This window comes from Callorhinus ursinus, unplaced genomic scaffold (assembly GCF_003265705.2).
Source record: "Callorhinus ursinus isolate GAN/ISIS: 27379988/994484 unplaced genomic scaffold, GSC_fseal_2.0 scaffold6, whole genome shotgun sequence".
Classification (NCBI taxonomy): domain Eukaryota; kingdom Metazoa; phylum Chordata; class Mammalia; order Carnivora; family Otariidae; genus Callorhinus; species Callorhinus ursinus.
Genome location: NW_027397068.1, coordinates 18,074,929 through 18,095,958, shown reverse-complemented (window position 1 = coordinate 18,095,958; position 21,030 = coordinate 18,074,929). Strand labels below are relative to the sequence as shown.

General features: G+C 36.8%; 1 protein-coding gene across 6 annotated transcripts in view; it reads left to right on the top strand.

Moving 5' to 3' along the window:
* Positions 1–21,030, top strand: part of MMS22L (MMS22 like, DNA repair protein) — a 128,609-nt gene that overhangs the window by 94,445 nt on the left and 13,134 nt on the right. For all 6 annotated transcript variants that reach the window (XM_025862847.2, XM_025862866.2, XM_025862857.2 and 3 more), the window contains 5 exons: positions 690–832; positions 5,973–6,132; positions 10,795–10,964; positions 14,040–14,251; positions 16,487–16,650. In XM_025862847.2, the coding sequence (XP_025718632.1) occupies positions 690–832; positions 5,973–6,132; positions 10,795–10,964; positions 14,040–14,251; positions 16,487–16,650 (849 nt within the window). The remainder of the gene's footprint in view (positions 1–689; positions 833–5,972; positions 6,133–10,794; positions 10,965–14,039; positions 14,252–16,486; positions 16,651–21,030) is intronic.

Below are 21,030 nucleotides of genomic sequence, written 5' to 3'. Positions count from 1 at the left end.
CTTTTTCAGCCTGTTTTTTTTTTCTTGATATTTTCCTGTTACCATATATGACAAATTTCTCTCCTATAAAGATAAAAGAACTTGTTTCCTTGGAAGCCAGGAACAAAAGCTTGCTCTCCAGTGACAAGCTATTTTTGTACCTTGAAGAAACTGATCACACAAAAAAAGTAAACTATAAAGTAAATAACCAAATATCACACTGTTAACACCTTAAAAAGTATCCAATTATGAATAATTCTCTCCCATTTTATATTAGATATTTTATCTCCTGCTCTACATTATTAGTCACAAAATGATACTTGTACTTTATTTTTAAAATATCCATACAGTTTTGGTTGTCTATAGGGCATGCCTTTCATAAAGCTGTTCTTTATGGCCATTTATAAATCACACAAAGGCTGGACCGAAAAAAATCCTCCAAATTTACTTTGATATCTTATTGCATCATTTAGCTTTACATGAGTAAACTTTTGGGGTAGGACATTCATAAGTATATGTTTGTTTGGTTTTAAATAAAACCTTTCCTTAGAGACTTAATTGAAAGTTTTCAATTATGTGGAAATTTGAATTTTTTTAAAAAAAGGATGTTATAAATGAATGCTGCATTCCCTACTCTCATCTATATATATGTGTAATATAAATGTATATAATAAAACATAAATATTATTATGTTGTTTTTATCTCAACAGAAAAAGAGTACTTGGAACAGTTGGCTGAACTGACAAGGTTGCTATTTAAACTCTCAGAAATAAAGAATATTTTCTCAAAGGCTCAAGTTGAATATTTATCCAGTCCAGAAGACCCTACAAAAGCACTTGTTCTATTTTTTGAGGTATTTTTCATTTATTAGTATAATTGTCCAAATCAGTTATAATTATTTTTTCACAAAAACTTGAAGTGTTTATGAAGTTTTTCTATAGAATGAATTATTTTAAATTGAATCATTATTGTTTGCCTGCTATTATAAAATTCTGGAGGAATAAAAATGTGACTGATTTAGTACAATTCACTCTTAAGGACAGCCAGAAGAATTACATTTAATGAAAAATAATGACTAAAGAATGCTACGTAATAGGGGCACCTGGGTGGCTCAGTCCATTAAGTGTCCGGCTCGTGATTTCAGCTCAGGTCATGATCTCAGGGTGGTGAGATTGAGCCCCACATCAGGCTCCGCTCTCAGCACAGAGTCTGCTTGAGATTCTTTCTCTCCCTTTCCCTACCCCCCATGCTCATGCTCACTTTCTCTCGCTAAGAAAATAAATAAAATCTTAAAAAAAAAAAAATGCTACATAATACCCTCACACTAAGGCTTCTGTCAGTTGTAGAAATATCTTACTGCTAAAACTGCTAGATAGCAATATTCTCCAGATACTTGGGAACTAGATTGCCTTGTACATGATCCCATAATAGTTCCAACTTAATGTTTACCACCCTGTAGCAAACAGTAAATTTTACAGTAAAATTTTATTGTATTTAGCATAAGCACCAACTGCTTCATATCATTATGGTTGGGGCTTTAAAATCCAATCCATTTGTTTAGTTTTGTCTCCATAATAAATAGTCCCCTTTCAACATTTGACTTTTAAATATTAATTTTGCAAGAATTTCTGTTATGTGGTATTCTTTGCTTTACAGCCTTGTTGAAGTTGTTAACATGTTTAGATTAGTGTTTTTGTAAGCTATTCACAATAAAAGTTGGTTTATTTTCCCTCAGAGTGTTTGGTATTAATGTCAATGAAAAAAATACAACCTATAAGCTCTTTCCATAAATGTGAATTCTTCCATTGGTTTACATTAAGTTAAAAGTACAGTCGTATGACGATTAGTGATATCATATAAATCCTAAAAATATTTAGTAATTGTTTATGCAGCTATAAAACAGACATTTATTTAGCCTTTTATTTAGTATTGATTGAATCTTAACCTGTACTTAAACACTTACGCTGGGAACCATACTGGACCAGAAAGGGAGGTAGAAGTCCTTTATTTCACTGATAGTTTCAGAGACTCTACTAATTTAAGCCAGTCTGAATTAATTGTTCTTTCACCACACAGTAAATGATAGTTGTTTGCTAAATGCTAGATAGTATTATGCTAGGATTTCTTAGGGATTTGAGAAACCAGAAGAAGTGGTCCTTGATCTTCGAGAACTTTTTACTTGTCTGAGAATACAAGATAAACACAAAGGTTAAAATAATAAGACAGTGTATGCTAAGTGCCAGTTAGTTGTTAGATCATTCAGTAGGTTAATAATTCAGAGCATCTTGGTCTTAAGAAGTTTGGATTTTCTCCTGTGAACAGTATGAAGTTTTTATAAATTTTTAAGTAGGTCTGATTTGATCAAATGACTTTTTAAGAAAATTAGTAACGGTAGATTAAAGGTGCAGAAGAACTGTTGGCCAGAAACTAGTTAGATTTAGAAGAAACTGAAAATTGAATTATGGGATTTTTGAAGGGATCTGAGATAAACACTGTGTTTAACCAGAAGAACGATACCCTAAGGAGAAATAGGAGCATCATGATTTAGGGTGAGGGAGACGTAGGTGAGGAGTCCAATTTTAAACTGGTTTAGTTTGAGATTGTATGATGAGTCACCAAGATCATTCCCAAGTGCTATATGATTTGCTGGGAGGACTCAGAACTCAGCATATAATTTTACTCACAACTCTCCCTTATTAGAGTGAAAGAATCGACAGCACAGTCAGCAAAGAAAAAAGGTACATGGGGTGAAGTCTGGAGGCACCAGGTACGGATTCCAGTGGTCTTCTCCTAGGAGCTGCACTGGGCATGCTTAATTCTTCCAGGGTGGGATTGTGACAACACATCTGCAGTGCTGTTTCCCAGGAAAACTTATTAGTGTCCCAGTGCCTGCGGTTTTTAATGGGGACTGGTCATGTAGCTCTTTGAAAATGCCAGACCCCCAGAATGGAGACAGATACTCAGCATAAACTACATTGTTTCCCCAAATAGTTTAGGCTCAGTGAGCCATTCTTACCAGGAAATGGTGGGGAAAAACCGGAGGCCCCACTCGCCAGCCAAGGGCCAGACTTACAAGTAGACCTTTTTAAAGATAGCAAGTCTAGGCCTATTGTGTTAACTCTTTCCTGCACAGAAATGATAGTATGACGTGTCAGTAATGACATCGGAGAAGTCCCTGAGATAGTCTGAGAAATACATGTCTTACAGTGTAAGGAAATGAAGGCTAACCACAAAAGAAATACTGAGCTCTAGAACAGTGTGTAGATCTCAAAAGTGTGTTTCATAGACCTCTGGGGGTTACTGATACCTTTCCAGGAATTTTACAAGCTCAAAAGTGTATTGACATTTGCACAAATAGTGCAGAAACTTTAGCACAAATCAATACGATGGCCCAAGATTATATTGGCGGTCATCATTTTCGCTGCCGTGCAATCACAGGAAAAAAAAAAGAATCCAGTTTCATTTAAGAATTTCCTTAATGAAGTAGTAAAATTATTAATTTTACTGAATTTTGACCCTTAAGTACATCCTTTAACACCCTGTGAATGACAATGGGAAGTGTACTTAAAGCATGTCTGCTGCATATAAAGCAAGGTGGCTGTCTATAAATAAACAGCACTTGTTTGGTAATTTGAGTTACAAGCTGACCTGACTGCTTTTATCTTGAAAGAAAAACTAACAAAGTATGGTTATTCAGACTTTGGTATTTGGCAGACATTTTCTCAGAAATGTATGAAATGAGTTTCACTTCAAAAAAAAAAAAAAAAGAACTGACAGTTTTTGTTGGTAATGACATAATTTGAACTTTTAAGAAAATTAGAATTTTGGAAAACTTGTATTTGCCATTATGAGCTTGAGAGCGTCATGATACTTAAAGACTTTCCTGATGACACTGGTGGTAGTATTAACAAATAGAACTTTTTTAAATGAATAATGAAATGTGTCCACATTGGGAAGTTTTATAACTCAGTGAGCCAGAATTTTCCAGATAACCAAAGGGGCTTTTTAAAAGCATGCATGGGTATTTAACAGTCATTCAAAGAGCAAAATAGATCAGTGGCTTTTAATGTAGCAGAGTACAGAATATTCGTTGACATGGTTCTGAATTCCATAATACAGTTAACCTTTAAGAAATACCACTTGTCAAGTTTTGGTGTAATATCAGAGAGGAATTCCCTGAAAGGGGATATCAGAGGAATGAATTATCTGAAAAATCTACTAAAATACTTTCTCTTCCGGTTACATATATGTGTGAGATTGAATTGTTTTCATCTGCAACATATTGCAACAGATTTTATGCAGAAAGAGATATGAGAATCTAGCTGTCTTCTATTCAGCCAGACATTAAAGAGATTTGCAAAAATGTAAAAATTATCACTAATTTTTTTTTGTTTTGGAAAATAAAGCTGTTTTCTGTAAAAAGATTTTACTCTGTTAACATATATATAATGCTTATTATTTTTAAATGAGCTAATAAATAATTTAAGTGTTCTCTTTTCATTTTATATGGTAAACATGAGTAGATATAACCCAAATAATAATAAGCACCTTAAGATCCTCGGCTTTTACGAGGATAAAAGGGAACTGAGAAGTTTGAGAACTTCTGGTCTAGAAAAAGAAATAGAGAGCCAAGGGCAGAAAGCTAAATCGAAAAAAAGATTCAAGTCTCTCTTTTGTTGCTATTTTCGTCATCCACCTCATAGTCATTCCAGGTCATAGATTCCTTATCTTTTCCTCCATTCTACATTTTATTATCAACATGACTTAACTTTAATATCGCCTTGAATAACTTATCCTAATCCCTCATTTCAAAGCTCCTCCACAAGTCTTCTGGTGATCTTCACTCCTGCTCTACTTCATTGACCCACTCCCATGACTAAACCTAAATGAACCTATGGCGTCACGTGGATTATCTGAGAGCTCTTTGACTATCACCACCTGTGCCTCCAGTTCTCCAAGTGACCTCACATGACCTTCCACTTCCTTTTCTCCAAGTGCAACATCCTCTCCAAGGTCTTACTTCTTCCCTTCCCTTACTTCTTCTCTCCACCGTAATTAGACCCCTTAGGGGGCCTCACTGCAGCTCTACTCTTACAACATCATCCCTCCAGTCTTCCATCTTGGTTCTTTTGGTTCTGCCTACAAACCTTCAACCTTGGATTGGTGCCACCACTTGCTTTTCTCTTCTTTGTCTTATCTGCTGAGAGCTGCAGGAGCAAAATCACATAACTATGTATATTGGTACTATTATGTCCAATTTAGGTCATTGAAATCCACTGTAAGTCAGTCCCCAGTAATGAATGGTTTGAAAACTTTGCTTCTCTTCTGAAACCTCCCAACCCATCTCTAGCCAGTCTGCTCTTGATTCTTTTTGTGACTGCTTACCTCTTGCTTATTCTCACTTTTCCTCAACTTATTCTTTCTTTTATTTCCTTTGTTCTTCCCATTTTACCTTCTCTCACTGCCTCACCTCACATTTCTCCCTACCACCCAATTTTCTCACCATTTTGCCATCTGTGCCCATTGCACCTCATCATTTTTCCTCTGAGAAAGTTAAGCTAGAATCTAATTAATGGCTTATAAAGAAAATTCTGGGGGAAAAAAATCAATTCATATCACAGAACTGAACATCATAGAGGTCTTTCATGTAAGAATTTGTAACCTTGCTTGTAGGTTTTCCTTATAGGAATTTGGGAATTGTAATTGCCAGTTGTATACTAGGATATTTGGAAAGCTTGACATGATTTGATAAAACTTCTTATATTGGTTCCATTGATTTTTTTATTCTTTTAACCTTTTATTTTAATTACAAAAGGCAAGACAATTCTTTCCACTGGCATTTTTTAATTGCTGTGAACATTGGAAAGGTAAGGATGTACACTTAAGAATGTAAGGGGTGTGTGTGGGGAGAGAAATTTTTTTTATTTCTCAAAGTCAGTATTGTGTAAAACTTGGAAATCTAAATCATGTTTTTCCTTTTTTTTTTTTTACAGGCTGTTGGTATTACTTACGGGAATCTGCAGAACCTTTCTGATAAATCTGCCATGGTCACAAAGTCCTTAGAATACCTTGGTGAAATATTAAAATATATAAAACCTTATTTGGGAAAAAAAATTTCCAGTGCAGGACTGCAACTGACTTACAGGATAATGGGTATGTACTCCTGACATTATTAAAACTTCCTTAGGTTGAACCTGTAGTATCATGATAGATAGGAATATACTAATACACTGGCTAAATCACTGTTCTCCATACAATCATAAGAATAATTTGAAAGACAATGATTTAGCTTACAGTAATTCATATTGGCTTTCTACTAGTGTATCCTGTCTTGCCCTGCCTCCTTTCAGAATTCTTCTTGTTATGCTTGTGTTCATATTAATTATGACCAAAACAAAATAGCCTGATACCAATTTGCTGTCAGTAGTCTGTTGTGAATCACTCACATTGTGAATACCTGGATAATTAAAATGGACTTTTTTTTTTTTTTAATGCTTATCTGTGCTTTGTTAGAATTTAAAATATCAGGAAACCATCACTCCCTTCTATTTTTCTGGTCTGCTCTGTATGAAGGAGGTCAGGAAATAATTTATTACAGCACTAGAGATATTTATGCTTCAAATCTTGCTTCTCATAATACTATGTTTTCTCCTTTCAGAAAAGAAATCTTTTTCTGTGCTTGTGCTATAACAACACAGTTCATCCTTGAGGAAGTCAGTAATTTGAATACCTTTGTTCACTAAAGCCATGTTACTAACGAAAAATAGGAACTGGATAAAGGGAAATGAGAAGTATTTCCTTAGAAGTTTTTATACAGAATTTAAGGGGGGGGTTAAGTTTGTTGGGGGTTTTTTTGTTTGTTTGGTTTTGTTTTTTAATTTCTCTGTGGCCTAAACCTTATATCTGCTCCCTTTGATCTTGTGAACATAAGAATAAACCTGATTTGGGCTGTCTGAAACCTTTTATCTTTGTTGTGAAAGATAAAGGAGAATGCAAAAATGTGTAAATATGGATGATGTGGAATGTAGTGAAAGCTATAGTAGCAATAAAAGCATCTTAATTTTAGGGAAAAATATATGTGATAATTTATTATAAATTTAACATAGTAAGATGTAGATGAATAAGTATTTCGGCATTCAGGCTTATAATTTATTAGTTTCTGTTAGATTTTTGCCAAGCTAAATGTATGATTTCAGGATATATCTTTATTTTATAAAATATATGATAGTCATAACTCCAAAATCATATTCAGATTGGTGATATGTAGACCCAGGATAAAATTCTCTTTATGAAGATTGAGGACCTTCTTTGTTTTGTTACATGGTTGAGTTTTGAGTTCCTGGAAGGTAGATCTGTATTCTTTCCTTTTGTCTAAATCTCAGAGACTGGGAATAGAATATACTGGTACAATGTTCCTCATTTATGCGTTAAAAATTAAGAACAGATAATTTATTGTCTTCTGTATGTAAAAGGCTCAGAACAAAACGGAGGAAGAGCAAGTATAAACTTTTGAGGGTTCAGACCTTCTTTAAGTGTATGGGTTGGGGATATCATATTCACTTGAGGGAAAGAATTAACCACAGAAAAACTGTTTTATTTACCTGGCCAGTTCCTAACTGGGGATACCTCTGTTGTCTCCTTACAAGAGTGCTAGTGAAAGGTGCAAACATTCATAAAGTCACACTTAAGATTAAGGCTTCTGGGGTCTTAATTGTAACTCAGTAATTTCTGAGAAAGGATTGACTGATGAGTAGTATCTTCAACTTTCCTCCTCTTTATATCATTTTTTGTGGTTTTTCTATTTGTATCTCTTATTTTTCCATCCCATGTTTTTTCTGTTGGTCATTCTCTCTTCAGTCATTCTTCCTTTGTCTTTGTAATTGAAATTCTACCCATGACCCTCAGTGCCCAACCCAAATATTCCACGCTCCCAGGTAGACTTGGTCTCCTTGATTATGCTTCATCTGTCCATCTCTTATGACATTTTTCATAGCTTGCCAGCTTTTATAATTATTTGTGTACTTGGCATGCCCCTACTAAATTTTAAACTCACTCATGATAGTGGCCATATCTTTTGAACTTCCTATTCCTGTTGTCATGTTGTATTTTGAACAAATAAAAATGTTTCCTGAGTTAGATATTCAACCTGCATTGGGAACTGGGGATACATCAGTTGAAGAGCTTCACCAATGTGGAAGATATCATATACTAAATAAATGTTTCTGGAATATAATGATTTTATAAACCTAGCTAATAGTACATAATGTATCGGGGCACCTGGGTGGCTCAGTCATTAAGCGTCTGCCTTCGGCTCAGGTCATGGTCCCAGGGTCCTGGGATCCAGCCCCGCATCAGGCTCTCTGCTCCGCGGGAAGCCTGCTTCTCCCTCTCCCACTCCCCCTGCTTATGTTCCCTCTCTCGCTGTGTCTCTCTCTGTCAAATAAATAAATAAAATCTTTTTAAAAAAAAATAGTACATAATGTATCTTTTAACATTCCTAAATGAGCAAAGTTACTTTCTAACTATAAGTACATTTTTAAAAGCCTATTGTAATGATCCCAATCCTCCTCTTTTTCTTTTTAAGGCATGGTATATGCATAGAATAGAAGATAAGTAAACACATGAGAACTCTTATAGTACGGTTCTCTTCCAGTTGTACAAGTATGTTCCCCACAATTTTCTATATTTTCAGCATCATCAGTTACATAAGCAATTTCTTTGTAGCCAGGAAAAAGATGGTTTTTTTAGAAAGCTATACTATGTATTTAAACCTTTCTCAAAGTTTTTTACTTAAAAAATTTCTTTCTCTTTGCATTTTTTTAAAGATTTGTTTATTTATTTGAGAGAGAGCACAAGCAGGTGGAGGGGCAGAGGGAGAGGGAGAAGCAGACTCCCTGCTGAGCAGAGAGCTCAATGTGGGGCTTGATCCCAGGACCCTGGGATCATGACCTGAGCTGCAGGCAGACGCCCAACCAACTGAGCCACCTAGGCGCCCCTGTCTTTGCGTTTTTAATACCACACACTTAAATGTTCTTCATTGAAACTTAAAAAACTAGGGTTCTGGAAGCACCTGGGTGGCTCAGTCAGTTGAGCATCTGACTCTTAATTTCAGTTCAGGTCATGATCTCAGGGTCTTGGGATTGAGCCCCACATCAGGCTCCACACTCAGCAAGGAGTCTGCTTGAGATTCTCTCTCTCCGTCTGCCCCCTCACCCTGTGCTTGCACACATGCTCACGCTATCTCCTTCTCTCTTTCTCTCTCTCTTCCCCTTCCCCCCCTCAAATCTTTAAAAAAAAAAATTAGGGTTCTGATTTGGCAATGAAACAAATGGATTGCCTCTGCCTTCTATGAACTCCTAAAACTTTAAGATCTTCAGAAGTGTTGTAACCATTGCAAAGATGAAATACAAGGGTAGATGATAGCATTTTTGGTTGGAAGGCCCTTGCTCTTTATAAGTCCATTCCTGTGTGACACCTAAGACTGATATGAATCATTTCAAATGTCAGTGGTGATGGCAGTTCCCTTTACGGGTACATTAATGTTAGTTAGGATGTGAGTTCTTCTTACATTGCTGTCATTCACCAGTTTTCCACCTACTGGAAAAATGAGGAGCAAGCCACCGTTATTTAAAATACTGCCAAGTGAGCATTGTGTTTCTTTATGATTGATTATTGTATTTCCTTTTACAACAGAAGATTAATGTTGCTGTTTGTTGTTCTTAGAAGTGATTATTGGTTGGGCTTTTTCTTTTAACATCAGTATACTCTTCTATAAGCATATTTTTGTTTTCCTTCAGAGCTTGAATTTTAAACTTTTTGTTCTATGGAAATGGCTTTGAATTTTATCATCTCTTCTGCATTCTAAGATGGAATAAAATACAAAAGTTCATGCAGTACAGGTACCACTGTGCCATTTGGGCAAGTGCTTAATGATCTCTTTTTAAATTCGTTGTTTCAATAAAGAAGACCTCAGTTGCAGAAATAGACTCTAATGGGAACAGGGTATCTGCTCTTAATTACTTTACTAAACAAAGGGTACTCATTTTTAGCTCCACTCTCTTCAAATATAGCAACTGACTCCGAACATGAAGGAAAACATAATATATTTCATGTAGTGAAGATGTCTGCTTCTCTTCTTTCAGGATCAAAATTGAAACTCACTGTGTATATTAAACAAATGAAAGTTACAAAAAGTGAAATGCAGAGAGGTTAAGTGATTGCTTCAAGGTTACAGTTAATCCTTTTTTCCTACTTTAAATTAAATTTCATTATATCTTTTTGTGTTGCAAACTGGGTTGAAACAGCCTATAAAACTTTATGTAAGATAAAGGTATCAAAAAAGTAAATGTGGAGTAGTAGCTTGCTGAAGCCCAGGAAGAGTGAGCACACACATAAAAGCATAATGCATGGTCTTCTAGAGTTCTTAAAGTTGGGTTATAAATTCACCTCTGAGTTTCCTAGCAGCCAAAGCAAGAAGAGAGATCTGATTAATTACGATATGTCATCAGTATTGTGATCACATTATGTGATATTCACATAATGTATAGCCAAATCACATGATATGTTTGAGCGTATATGTATTAAATGCCAATTGCTTAGGAAATGTACGTTTTTCTTAGCCCACAATTCTGAGAGAAATTTGTCTCTTTAGTGAAATATATGGCGTGACATCAGTCTTTTGACTTCTAATACGAGTTTCTCTCTATTGCCTACTTTAACTTAGTCCTGTGTGCTTTAAATATAAATTTTATGGTGGAATGGCAGAACTTTCTGGTTAGAAGGTAACCATACCTGCTGTTAACTCCTCTTTGTCAGGAATTCTCGTTAAATCATGGGCACAGATCTTTGCCACCTCAAAAGCGCAAAAACTCCTCTTCCGGATCATTGATTGTTTACTGCTGCCACACACCGTGCTACAGCCAGAGAGAGAGCTGCCTGCACCTATGCTGACTGCAATCCAAAAGAGTCTTCCTTTGTATCTCCAGGTATAGTGAGTGTGGCTGCTTGCAAGTGTAAAAGAAAAAAATGGAACTTTGCCTTAAAACAGTATCCTAACTGCATATTTGAAAACCATCCATTGTCATCTCAAGGTTATGTGTGTACATGTGGCACTTCTGTTGAACAAGTTTTAAATTCCTCTTGTGTTTGGCCGTGAAAACAAAGATGGAAGAGGCACAGTCTCCCAAGAAGCAATTAAAGTTGAGACAGGAGGCTGACTAGCATAGACACAGTAGTGTGCTCCCTGTTGCCTTAGAGGCCTCAGCTGTCTGCCAGGCAGACAGTGATGAAGAGTTGGGAGAGAAGATACCATAAAGGAGACGAGTTGTAAAGGAGCAGAGTGGGTAAGAGTTGAAGGACCAGTCCTGTCAGAAGGAACAGTAGGTAAAAGGAATGAGCTTTAAGAAGGTATGGCACGCTGGGGAAGAGCAAAGAATTCGATTGTGGTTGGACATTCATCTAGAAGTTTCCATGTGCCACACTAGGAAATCTGCACTTGTTCTTTTACATTGTTGAATGCATTGTTGATGGATTTTTGATGAATTTTGAATAGGGGAGTGGGAGTGACATATCCTATTTACATGTTAGAAAGGTGATGCTGGCCAGGTGATAAGACATTGGGGAGGGTATGTGCTATGTTGAGCGCTGTGAATTGTGTAAGACTGTTGAATCACAGACCTGTGCCTCTGAAACAAATAATACATTATATGTTAAAAAAAAAAATAGAAGAAGATAGTAGGAAGGGAAAAATGAAGGGGGGGAATCAGAGGGGGAGATGAACCATGAGAGACTATGGACTCTGAGAAACAAACTGAGGGTTCTAGAGGGGAGGGCGTGGGGGGATGGATTAGCCTGGTGATGGGTATTAAGGAGGTATGTACTGAATGGAGCACTGGGTGTTATAGGCAAACAGTGAATCATGGAACACTACATCAAAAACTAATGATGTAATGTATGGTGATTAACATAACAATAAAAAATTTAAAAAGGAAAGGTGATGCTGGTGGCAACATCTAAGATGGTTGGTGTGGGCGTTACATTGGAGACTTGGAAGGCAGTGAATAGTTCATTATCTGAAGGTTTTGAACGAAGCCAGTGGGTATAGAACTTGCACAGCAGACTGCAGAAACATTTAGGAAGTCTGATTAAAAATACTTGCTGAGTGAATGCTGTGGAGAAACAGAAAGAAATGGAATACTTCCTAGATTCCAGAGTGGCTGCTTATGTAGATCATAGTGTTGCTAACATGGGCAATTCTGGAGATGTGGGGATACAGGTAATAATTGATTTCTGAACAGCTTTCGTTTGAGGTGCTATGCAGTATCTAGGTAGGCACTTGGAAATATTGATCTGTCATTCAGGGGAAAGCACAGGCTTGGAAGCTTTGTTATTCATTGGTGTCTCATACTGAAGGTAAGTGCTTCTTAATATGGGGTTCAACAAGGGAAACTTGAGGAAGAAAAGGAGAACAGAATGTGATTAGGTAATAAGCAGTCTTTTCCACAGGTGGATTTTTTTAAACAGATTTTTACAGTTTCTAAGAAATTTTAAGTTGGCTTTTTAATTTTGTATTGGTAATAACATAACATAATAAAGTTTAGTGTGTCTGCTGGCAGAAAGATAAAGTATTGCCAATCAGGGAATATGGATGGGAAGGAATCTTGGGCAGCAGGAGAGTCTGAAAAACGTGTGCTCTGTGGCCCTCTTAAGCCAAAATAGTACAACAAGAATTCATATTAGGGGTTCTTGGCTGGCTCAGTCGGTAGAGCATGGGACTCTTGATCTCAAGGTCATGAGTTTAAGCCCCATGTTGGGTGTGGAGGGAGCCTAATTAAAAAAAAAAAAAAAAAAATTCTTGTAATACTTCATAAGTGGTTAATTGAAAATTTTGGTGAATTTATCCATTTGGCAGACTTATAGAGCTATACCTTTCATTTATTAAAGGTACTCAGCTTTCCTCTTCAGAGTTTTCTGAACATATCCATGTATTACTTCATCATCTAATAATGTGCTTTGTTTTAAACAAAAACATTGAAGAAACTGTTTAGAAAGGTATTCATTGCTTTTTTTTTCCAGTTGTTTGATAGTGTCAGCAGCTGTATGCTACTTTTATTACAAATAATCTTTCATTTACAGCTAAAATGGATACATAAACATTTCTAATTATTTCTCTAGTTGCTAATTGCAAAGTACCAAATTATAAATGAACTTTTAACACATAATTTGTCATTGTCTTGGTGATTGTATTTTATTAATATGCAGTATTTAGTAACAATGGCAGAAAAAATATTTCTCAGGGTGTTGGTTTCATTATTTGTAGGTATCAAATACTGTAATCCACATGGAATTATTTTGTTAACTTTGTTAATTTCTATACAAATGGAAAGGATTAAATCAACAGAACTCTTAAGTTCTCTAAACCTCAGTTTCCCTAGCTATGAAATCGGAGATGTGATAATAACCAACTCATTGTTCTTTTGAGAAATTTAAATGAAGTAAAGGATATAAAGCATATGGCACAGTGCCTGACACATGAAATCTTAAAATAGTCATTAATCAGAGTTGTACTCTTCTGTATTTCTCCCCTGTCAATTTTTCTTTTAATTTATCGCATTTCTTACCATGGGAGATTTTTAGTATAAATTCTGTAGTGTCGCTCAGATAAATGACCAGTACCTACATAAAAAAACTGACTTAAAAATGTATTTTATTACTTTGAAATTACACACAAATGTAGTTGATGAGTGTGGTGGTCACGTTCTCTGGGTGTGAGAGGAAGAAGGAAGCTTCCTTTGTCTTCTTGCACTTCTCCCCTGCTTCATTTGCGCACACCCCAAAGGCACGCATGTTTGGTTAGATACCACCCCATGGATCTCACCCAAGCTCAGCAACTCCCTGAGCCTCATATTCACATCGTCTGTTGATGTTGGGCTGTGTCTTTGTTGATTATGGGTGACACATTCTGACATAAATACTAATGCTAGGGACTAAATAAGTTCCTTGATATATTTTTTTTTTTTTAACTTTGTCTTTTACTATTTCTTTTCTTTTTTCTCCTGTAGGGCATGTGTATCGTGTGTGGTCAGTCCCAAAATCCAAATGCCTATTTGAACCAATTACTAGGGAGTGTTATTGAGCAGTACATTGGGCGGTTTCTTCCATCGTCCCCGCATGTTTCGGGTCTCGTACAACACCCTGTTTTGTTGGCATTGAGAAACTCCGCCGCTGTTCCACTGATAGCACCTCTAAAGAAATGCATCGTACAAGTCATAAGGTACATCTAAATATTAAAAACAAGTGGTATTTACAATGTATTAATCTTTATTTAAAGTAACAAAGCATCCCAAAGTATTGGCAACCCTTGGGATGCTGGTAGTTTAGAAACTTTCATTTTTCCTGAGAAACATCGTCTCTAAGAATTTACTAAAATGACTTTTGCTCATGACAGCCTGAGTCAATGCTCTTTAAATTGTTTTCTCTACATAGCTATTATTTTCCTTATACATGTCCTAAAGATACATATTTTCTTAGTTCTTATCAGATCAACAGTAAGTGTATTTTCTACTATAGAAAACACATTATTTATATTTTTAAAAGAGAACAACTAAGTGAAAAAATGAATGCTAATATGAAAAAGGAAGGACTAAGAAGTCCTGTTTTGTTGGTCTCCTCTCTGTCTTAATAACTTTCATTTTATTATTAGATGCATAAATGCAACCCGTTAGGTTCTCTGTTACCTTTTAACAGCAACAATAGATTCAGTAATAGAAGTTATTTTTTTCTTTGTCTTCATGGAGTATCTGGCTTCATATGAAATTAGTTTTTAAACTTCAAGATGCTACGGCGATATACAGGCATACCTTGTTTTATTGTACTTCACAGATACTGTTTTTTACAAATTGGAAGTTTGTGGCAGTCCTTCATCCAGCAAGTCTGTTGGCATCATTTTTCCAACACTATTTGTTCACCTCATGTCTCTGTGTTACATTTTGGTAGTTCTCACAATATTTCAGACTTTTTTGTAACTATCATATTGGTCATGGTGATCTGTAATCGGTGATTACAACTGGCTGAAAGCTCAAATGGTGGTTAGCAGGTTTTTTTAACAATAAAGTATTTTTAAGTTAAGGTGTATACATTGGTTTTTTTTAGACATCATGCTGTTGCACACTTAATAGACTACAACAGAGTATAAACATAGGTTTGATATGCACTGAGAAACCAAAAAATCCATTTCACTTGATTGTGACATTTGCTTTATTATAGTGATCTGCAACCAAACCCACAATATCCTTCCATTCCATGCTTCTCCCCTCCTGCAGTTCCCCATCTTTGTTGAGGCTCCTTCCTCTGAATCCCTGAGAATTCTGGGGTTATTTTCAAAGCACCTATCCCATGATATTATAATAGCCTTTTTATTTATTTATTTTTTTTGCTTGTCCGACTTTTCCACTAGACAGTGAGCCCCTGCCTCAGAGACCGTATTTACCATTTCATTCTTACACGTGCACCTGATATACTGCAGGTGCATAACAAATGTTTAGTCTAGGAATTCAACGGTGAACCAAAAAGACAAAACCCTTGTCCTCAAAGATTGAATGAATCTACTAAAATGGAGTATTTGTTGGAAGCCACTGTATGGAGTAGAAATGATGATGAAGACATAGTTCCTGCCCTTAAAGACTTTATAATCCTTAGTGATTTCCATGGCTCATTTTGGCAAATTTTATTGCTTTGCAAGTACATATGGATGTCTAGCGTAGATTTAGCTATACTTGACAATTTTTCATGTTGCTTAGACCTTTTAGAAACTGAGCAATTCCCACTTTCATTTATTCACTTAAATATCTACTGAATACCTATTATGAGCCAACACCTGCTTAAGAGGTAGAGAGATAAAAATGAGTAGGATAAATTATCTTTATGATCTCTGTTGACTTATAATGCTAAAATTTGTTTTGCTTTGAGAGAAAATATTAAATCCTAAATTACCTTTGATTTTTTTTATTTCTTAAGAGAAAGAAAGAGGTAAAGCTGGAATGGGAAGCTAATTCTTAGGACAGTCCTCTTATTGATTTGGAAAAATAAGACCCTTCCCAAATCCCTAAATAAATAAATGTGAGGAGAGATTTCTTTATGCAAATTTGACATTAAAGAAAATGTTGCATTGTTGAGGAGCTGATAGAGGAAATCGGGCTCATATTAGAAAGGGAAAAAAAATTAACAATTAGGTTTTCATTTGGGTTTTGATTAAGTTCATTTAAAGATCAGGTTGTTTTAAATTTTGATTGTGTCTTTATTCTGCTTTGGCCCTTATAACACAGCAAAGATGTGCAGTCATTGCTTCTAAATTTTTTTGCTTGAGGATAGCATGGTAAAATACACTATTTTAATTGTGCTTTATTAATTTGGGAGGTAAAATTTGTCAGTATCTTTAAAGTGTATGACATTTGAGTCTGTTCATTGAAACTTTAACTAGAAGAAAAAACAAAATTGTGCTTCTTTTTAGGAAGTCCTACTTGGAGTGTAAAGGGTCCTTGCTCCCTCCTCGCTTAGCCTCTATTCTGGCCTTTGTCCTGCAGCTCTTCAAAGACACTAGCGTAGAGATTTCTGAGGTTCAGCTTCTCCTCCCTGGCGTCTTAAAATGCTTGATGTTGGTCAATGAACCCCAAGGTTAGTTTGAATCTGTGTTGTTATAGTTTTCTTTAGGTAATATCAGTTTCTACATATTGTGGCTAAAAAACAGTGGGTTGCTGAGGGTGGGCATGATAAAATGGTTAAACACTGACATGTTTCAGTGTAGTTTATTTCTGTTTTGTTTTTTCCCCCAAGGCAAACAGTTTATTTAAGGGCTCCTTCCTCTGATTGGACTCGTTAACCTTTTAAAGAGTATTTGTTTAATCTGACTGCAGTATTAAATCAACCTGTTACACACCATGTGGTGAGGGGTCAGCGCAAGCGCTTCTGTTCAGGTTCCTGCGAGAACACCTACGCTGATTTCACAGGCAGACCTGTAAGGATCCTCTGATCCTCGTCCTTTTGTTGTCAGTCTCATCAGCCTTACTGCTGGCGATTCTTTAAAATATCATTTATTTCATCCCCACTGTGAGTAGCATGCTTTAATAAGCTTATTGAGAATATGCAGAAGAGTAGCCATAGTTCTCTCCTGAAGGAGTTTTTAATGTAAATAGGATGCTGTGTGTGAGTGTGTGTGTGTTATCATTATAAGGTGATTGTTCAGGGTAGGGCTTCTCGAGTGCTTCCACCTAAGTACTTCTAACTGCTGTGATAAGTGAGTGCAGCGAGTATCCTGAAGAATCTGAGGGCAGCACCCAGAGTGGTAGCTGACAGCTCCAGTAGCTCTTTGAAATGTTCTGTTTTATCTCAAAATCTATGCATATTTTGTTTAAATGTGTATTTATTTTAATAATTAAAATGGTTGGTTGGTTTTTGTTTTTCTGCTCCCAAGTTTGGTTTTACAAAAAAATGTTTTGGTGTGTTAATATAGAATGCCCTTACCTGATAGTAGCATCTCTGCACTGAAAAATACCCAGATGGACCCCAGAGTCTTCTTTAGAAATTTTGTCCTCATTGAAAACTTATGCATACTTTCAGTGAAAGCCTGTTGTGGCGTACAAGACAAAATTTGTTGAGACGGAGCAGACAGTATAAAATTTTAGCTAGCCTCTTGTTTTGGTGATAGTAATATTTATCAGGAAGGAGGACAGGGTGTGGAAGGTGAATTTTGCTGCTCACATCTAGCTGGTGAGGGCATCACATGTTCCAGATGGGTAGACTACAGAATTGCCTATCTCCGCATTGCTGTCTTCATAAGCTGAGGAAGCAATATTAAACAGATTTGTGTGCGTGGCTGAGAGAAAATTCTTGCTCTCCTTGTAGTCTCAATGTTTAAAGGAATAATCTGTAAAATCACAGAAAGTTAGTGTTACTAAATGACTCAGCAAGGCCATTCCTAGGTAAATGCCCAAGAGCATTTTAAGCATACTGTCCACTCAAAAACCTGTCCTCAAGAGCTTAAAAGAGTTCCACTTCTGACCTGATAACATAGGGAGCTCTGCTGACCTACTCCCCAGTAAAACCAGTGGAAATTATTTTAAAAGAAAGCATTTAAATTCTCTGAAAATAGTCCTAAGGGTACATAGCAAATGGAGAAACATTTATTTAAGAAAATCTACTAAAACTTGGTAAAGCAGCAGAAGTCTGTGTGGTGTTTGAACCAAGACCACTCCCTTCTTCACTACTCCCAGCTCAGTAAGACAGAAACTCTACTCCAGACTGGTAGATCCAAGAACATAGGGGTTTCTTTCTCCCCAGCTCCCAGTAGGAGGGCTATCATCCTGTGAGAGGCAGGATATCAATATTTCTCATCCTGCCCCCAAGCTACACTAAGGTTATATTCCAGGCAAGTGTGGCTGAGAAGTGGGGGCTCAATTCTTTTACTGGGCACCCAGGCACCGGTCATCCTTGCCACAGCTTAAAGGTGTGAATTCCCTGCCACGTGAAGCAAGTTGAGGATGCCTGGGTCTGCTGCCTTTCCTTCCACAAGTACTCAGCTCCTATAGTGGGTATGTCACTCAACAAATGTGGGCACCATTGTACCTGTCCCCAACACCAGAGCCATACCTCTGAGCTTTTGCCTGGTAGAGGTGGAGAGAGGAGAAGCAGACCAAAGAACAGAGAACTCCTGAATCTCTCCCAAAGGAACCGACTTCATTTGCAAATCAGTGCGAAAAAGTTCAAGCCTAAGGGTGCTGTCAAAAACAGTGGAGTTTGTGGTGATAGGCAATAGGTAGGAGAATAATGGAGTCATTGGGTATATAGGCTGATCTATAAACAGTCTAGTTTGGTGAGAAAATGGTGAAAGAGACAGCTGGAAAGAGCCCTTGGATCAGAACAAATCCCAAACACTGCCCACAGAAATTGTCCCTTTAGAAAAGCCCAAACTTGATTAGATCAATGCAGTTTATTCCCCCCGGGCATTATAAAACAATAGAGTAATCAGCTTTGATTACTGGAGCTTCACAGCTGAGTGTGGTTAGAGAAAGGGACAAAGGGAGCCCTGTCAAAACCACTGTCTTCGAATGGAGACTGGGGGAATACCCAAGGTTATACGAGCTTGGGGCAATGTTAGAGGCTTCACACTGGAGGGAGGCGGAGAGGAGGAGAAGTAGATTTCACTAAAAAATGCCCAACTTTCAACAACAAAAAAGTCGCAAGACATGCAAAGAAACAGAAGTATGATACATATACTGGGGAAAAAAAGCAGGCAACAGAAACTGCCAGTGAGAGCAATCAGATCCTGGATTTAATAGGCAACGACTTCAAAGTAGCCATTATAAGTATGTTCAAAGAACTCAAGAAAAGCATGATTAACAAAATAAAGGAAGGTATGATGACACTGTCACATCAAATAAAGAATATCAGTAAAGAGACAAATTATAAAAAAGAACCAAATGGAGATTATGCAGTTAAAAAGTACAAGAGCTGAACTGAAAAATTCACTAGAGGGGTCATTAGTGGATTTGAATTGGCAGAAGAAAGAATTAGCAAACTTGAAGATAGATGACTGGAGATTATGCAGTCTGAAAAAAAAAAGAAAAACAAAGGGAGCTTTAGAGAAATGTGGGATACCATTAGTGCACCATCATACATATAATGCCAGAAGAGGGCAGAAAAGAGCAGAAAAAAATATTTGAAGAAATAATGGCTGAAAATTTCCCAAATTTATTAACGAACAGTAGCCTATACATTCAGGAAGTTCAGCTAATTCCAAAGAGGACAAACTCAAAAATTTCCACAATGAGATTCATCATGGTAAAAATGCTGAAGGTCAAAGGCGAGGAGAAAATCTTTAAGGCATCAAGAGAAAGATGACTCATCGCTTACCACAGAACCCCGGATAGGTCAGCAAGTAACTTCTCAGCAGAATTAATGGAGGCCAGCGGCAGTTGGGTAACACTTAAGTGATCAAAGAAAAAGCTGTCAACCAAGAATCCTCTATTCTGCAAAACTGCTGCCTTTCAAAAATGAAGATAAAATAAAAACATTCATCAAGACAGTATGGTACTGGCACAAAAACAGACACATAGATCAATGGAACAGAATAGAGAGCCCAGAAATGGACCCTCAACTCTATGGTCAACTAATTCTTGCAACGCAGGAAAGAATGTCCAATGGAAAAAAGACAGTCTCTTCAACAAATGGTGTTGGGAAAATTGGACAACCACATGTGGAAAAATGAAACTGGACCATTTCCTTACACCACACACAAAAATAGACTCCAAATGGCTGAAAGACCTAAATGTGAGACAGGAGTCCATCAAAATCCTAAAGGAGAACACAGGCAGCAACCTCTTCGACCTCAGCCACAGCAACTTCTTCCTAGAAACATCGCCAAAGGCAAGCGAAGCAAGGGCAAAAGTGAACTATTGGGACTTCATCAAGATAAAAAGCTTTTGCAAAGCAAAAGAAACAGTCAACGAAACCAAAAGACAACCAACAGAATGGGAGGACATATTTGTAAATGACATATCAGATAAAGGGCTAGTATCCAAAATCTAAAAAGAACTTATCAAACTCAACACCCAAAGAACAAATGATCCATTTAAGAAATGGGCAGAAGACATGAACAGACGTTTTTCCAAAGACATCCAAATGGCCAACAGACACATGAAAAAGTACTCAACATTGCTCAGCATCAGGGAAATCCAAATCGAAACCTCAATGAGATACCACCTCATACCAGTCAGAATGGCTAAAATTAACAAGTCAGGAAACGACAGATGTTGGCGGGGATGCGGAGAAAGGGGAACCCTCCTACACTGTTGGTGGGAATGCAAGCTGGTGCAGCCACTCTGGAAAACAGTATGGAGGCTCCTCAAAAAGTTGAAAATAAGAGCTATCATACAATCCAGCAATTGCACTACTGGGTATTTACCCCAAAGATACAAATGTAGGGATCTGAAGGGGTATGTGCACCCCGATGTTTATAGCAGCAATGTCCACAATAGCCAAACTGTGGAAAGAGCCAAG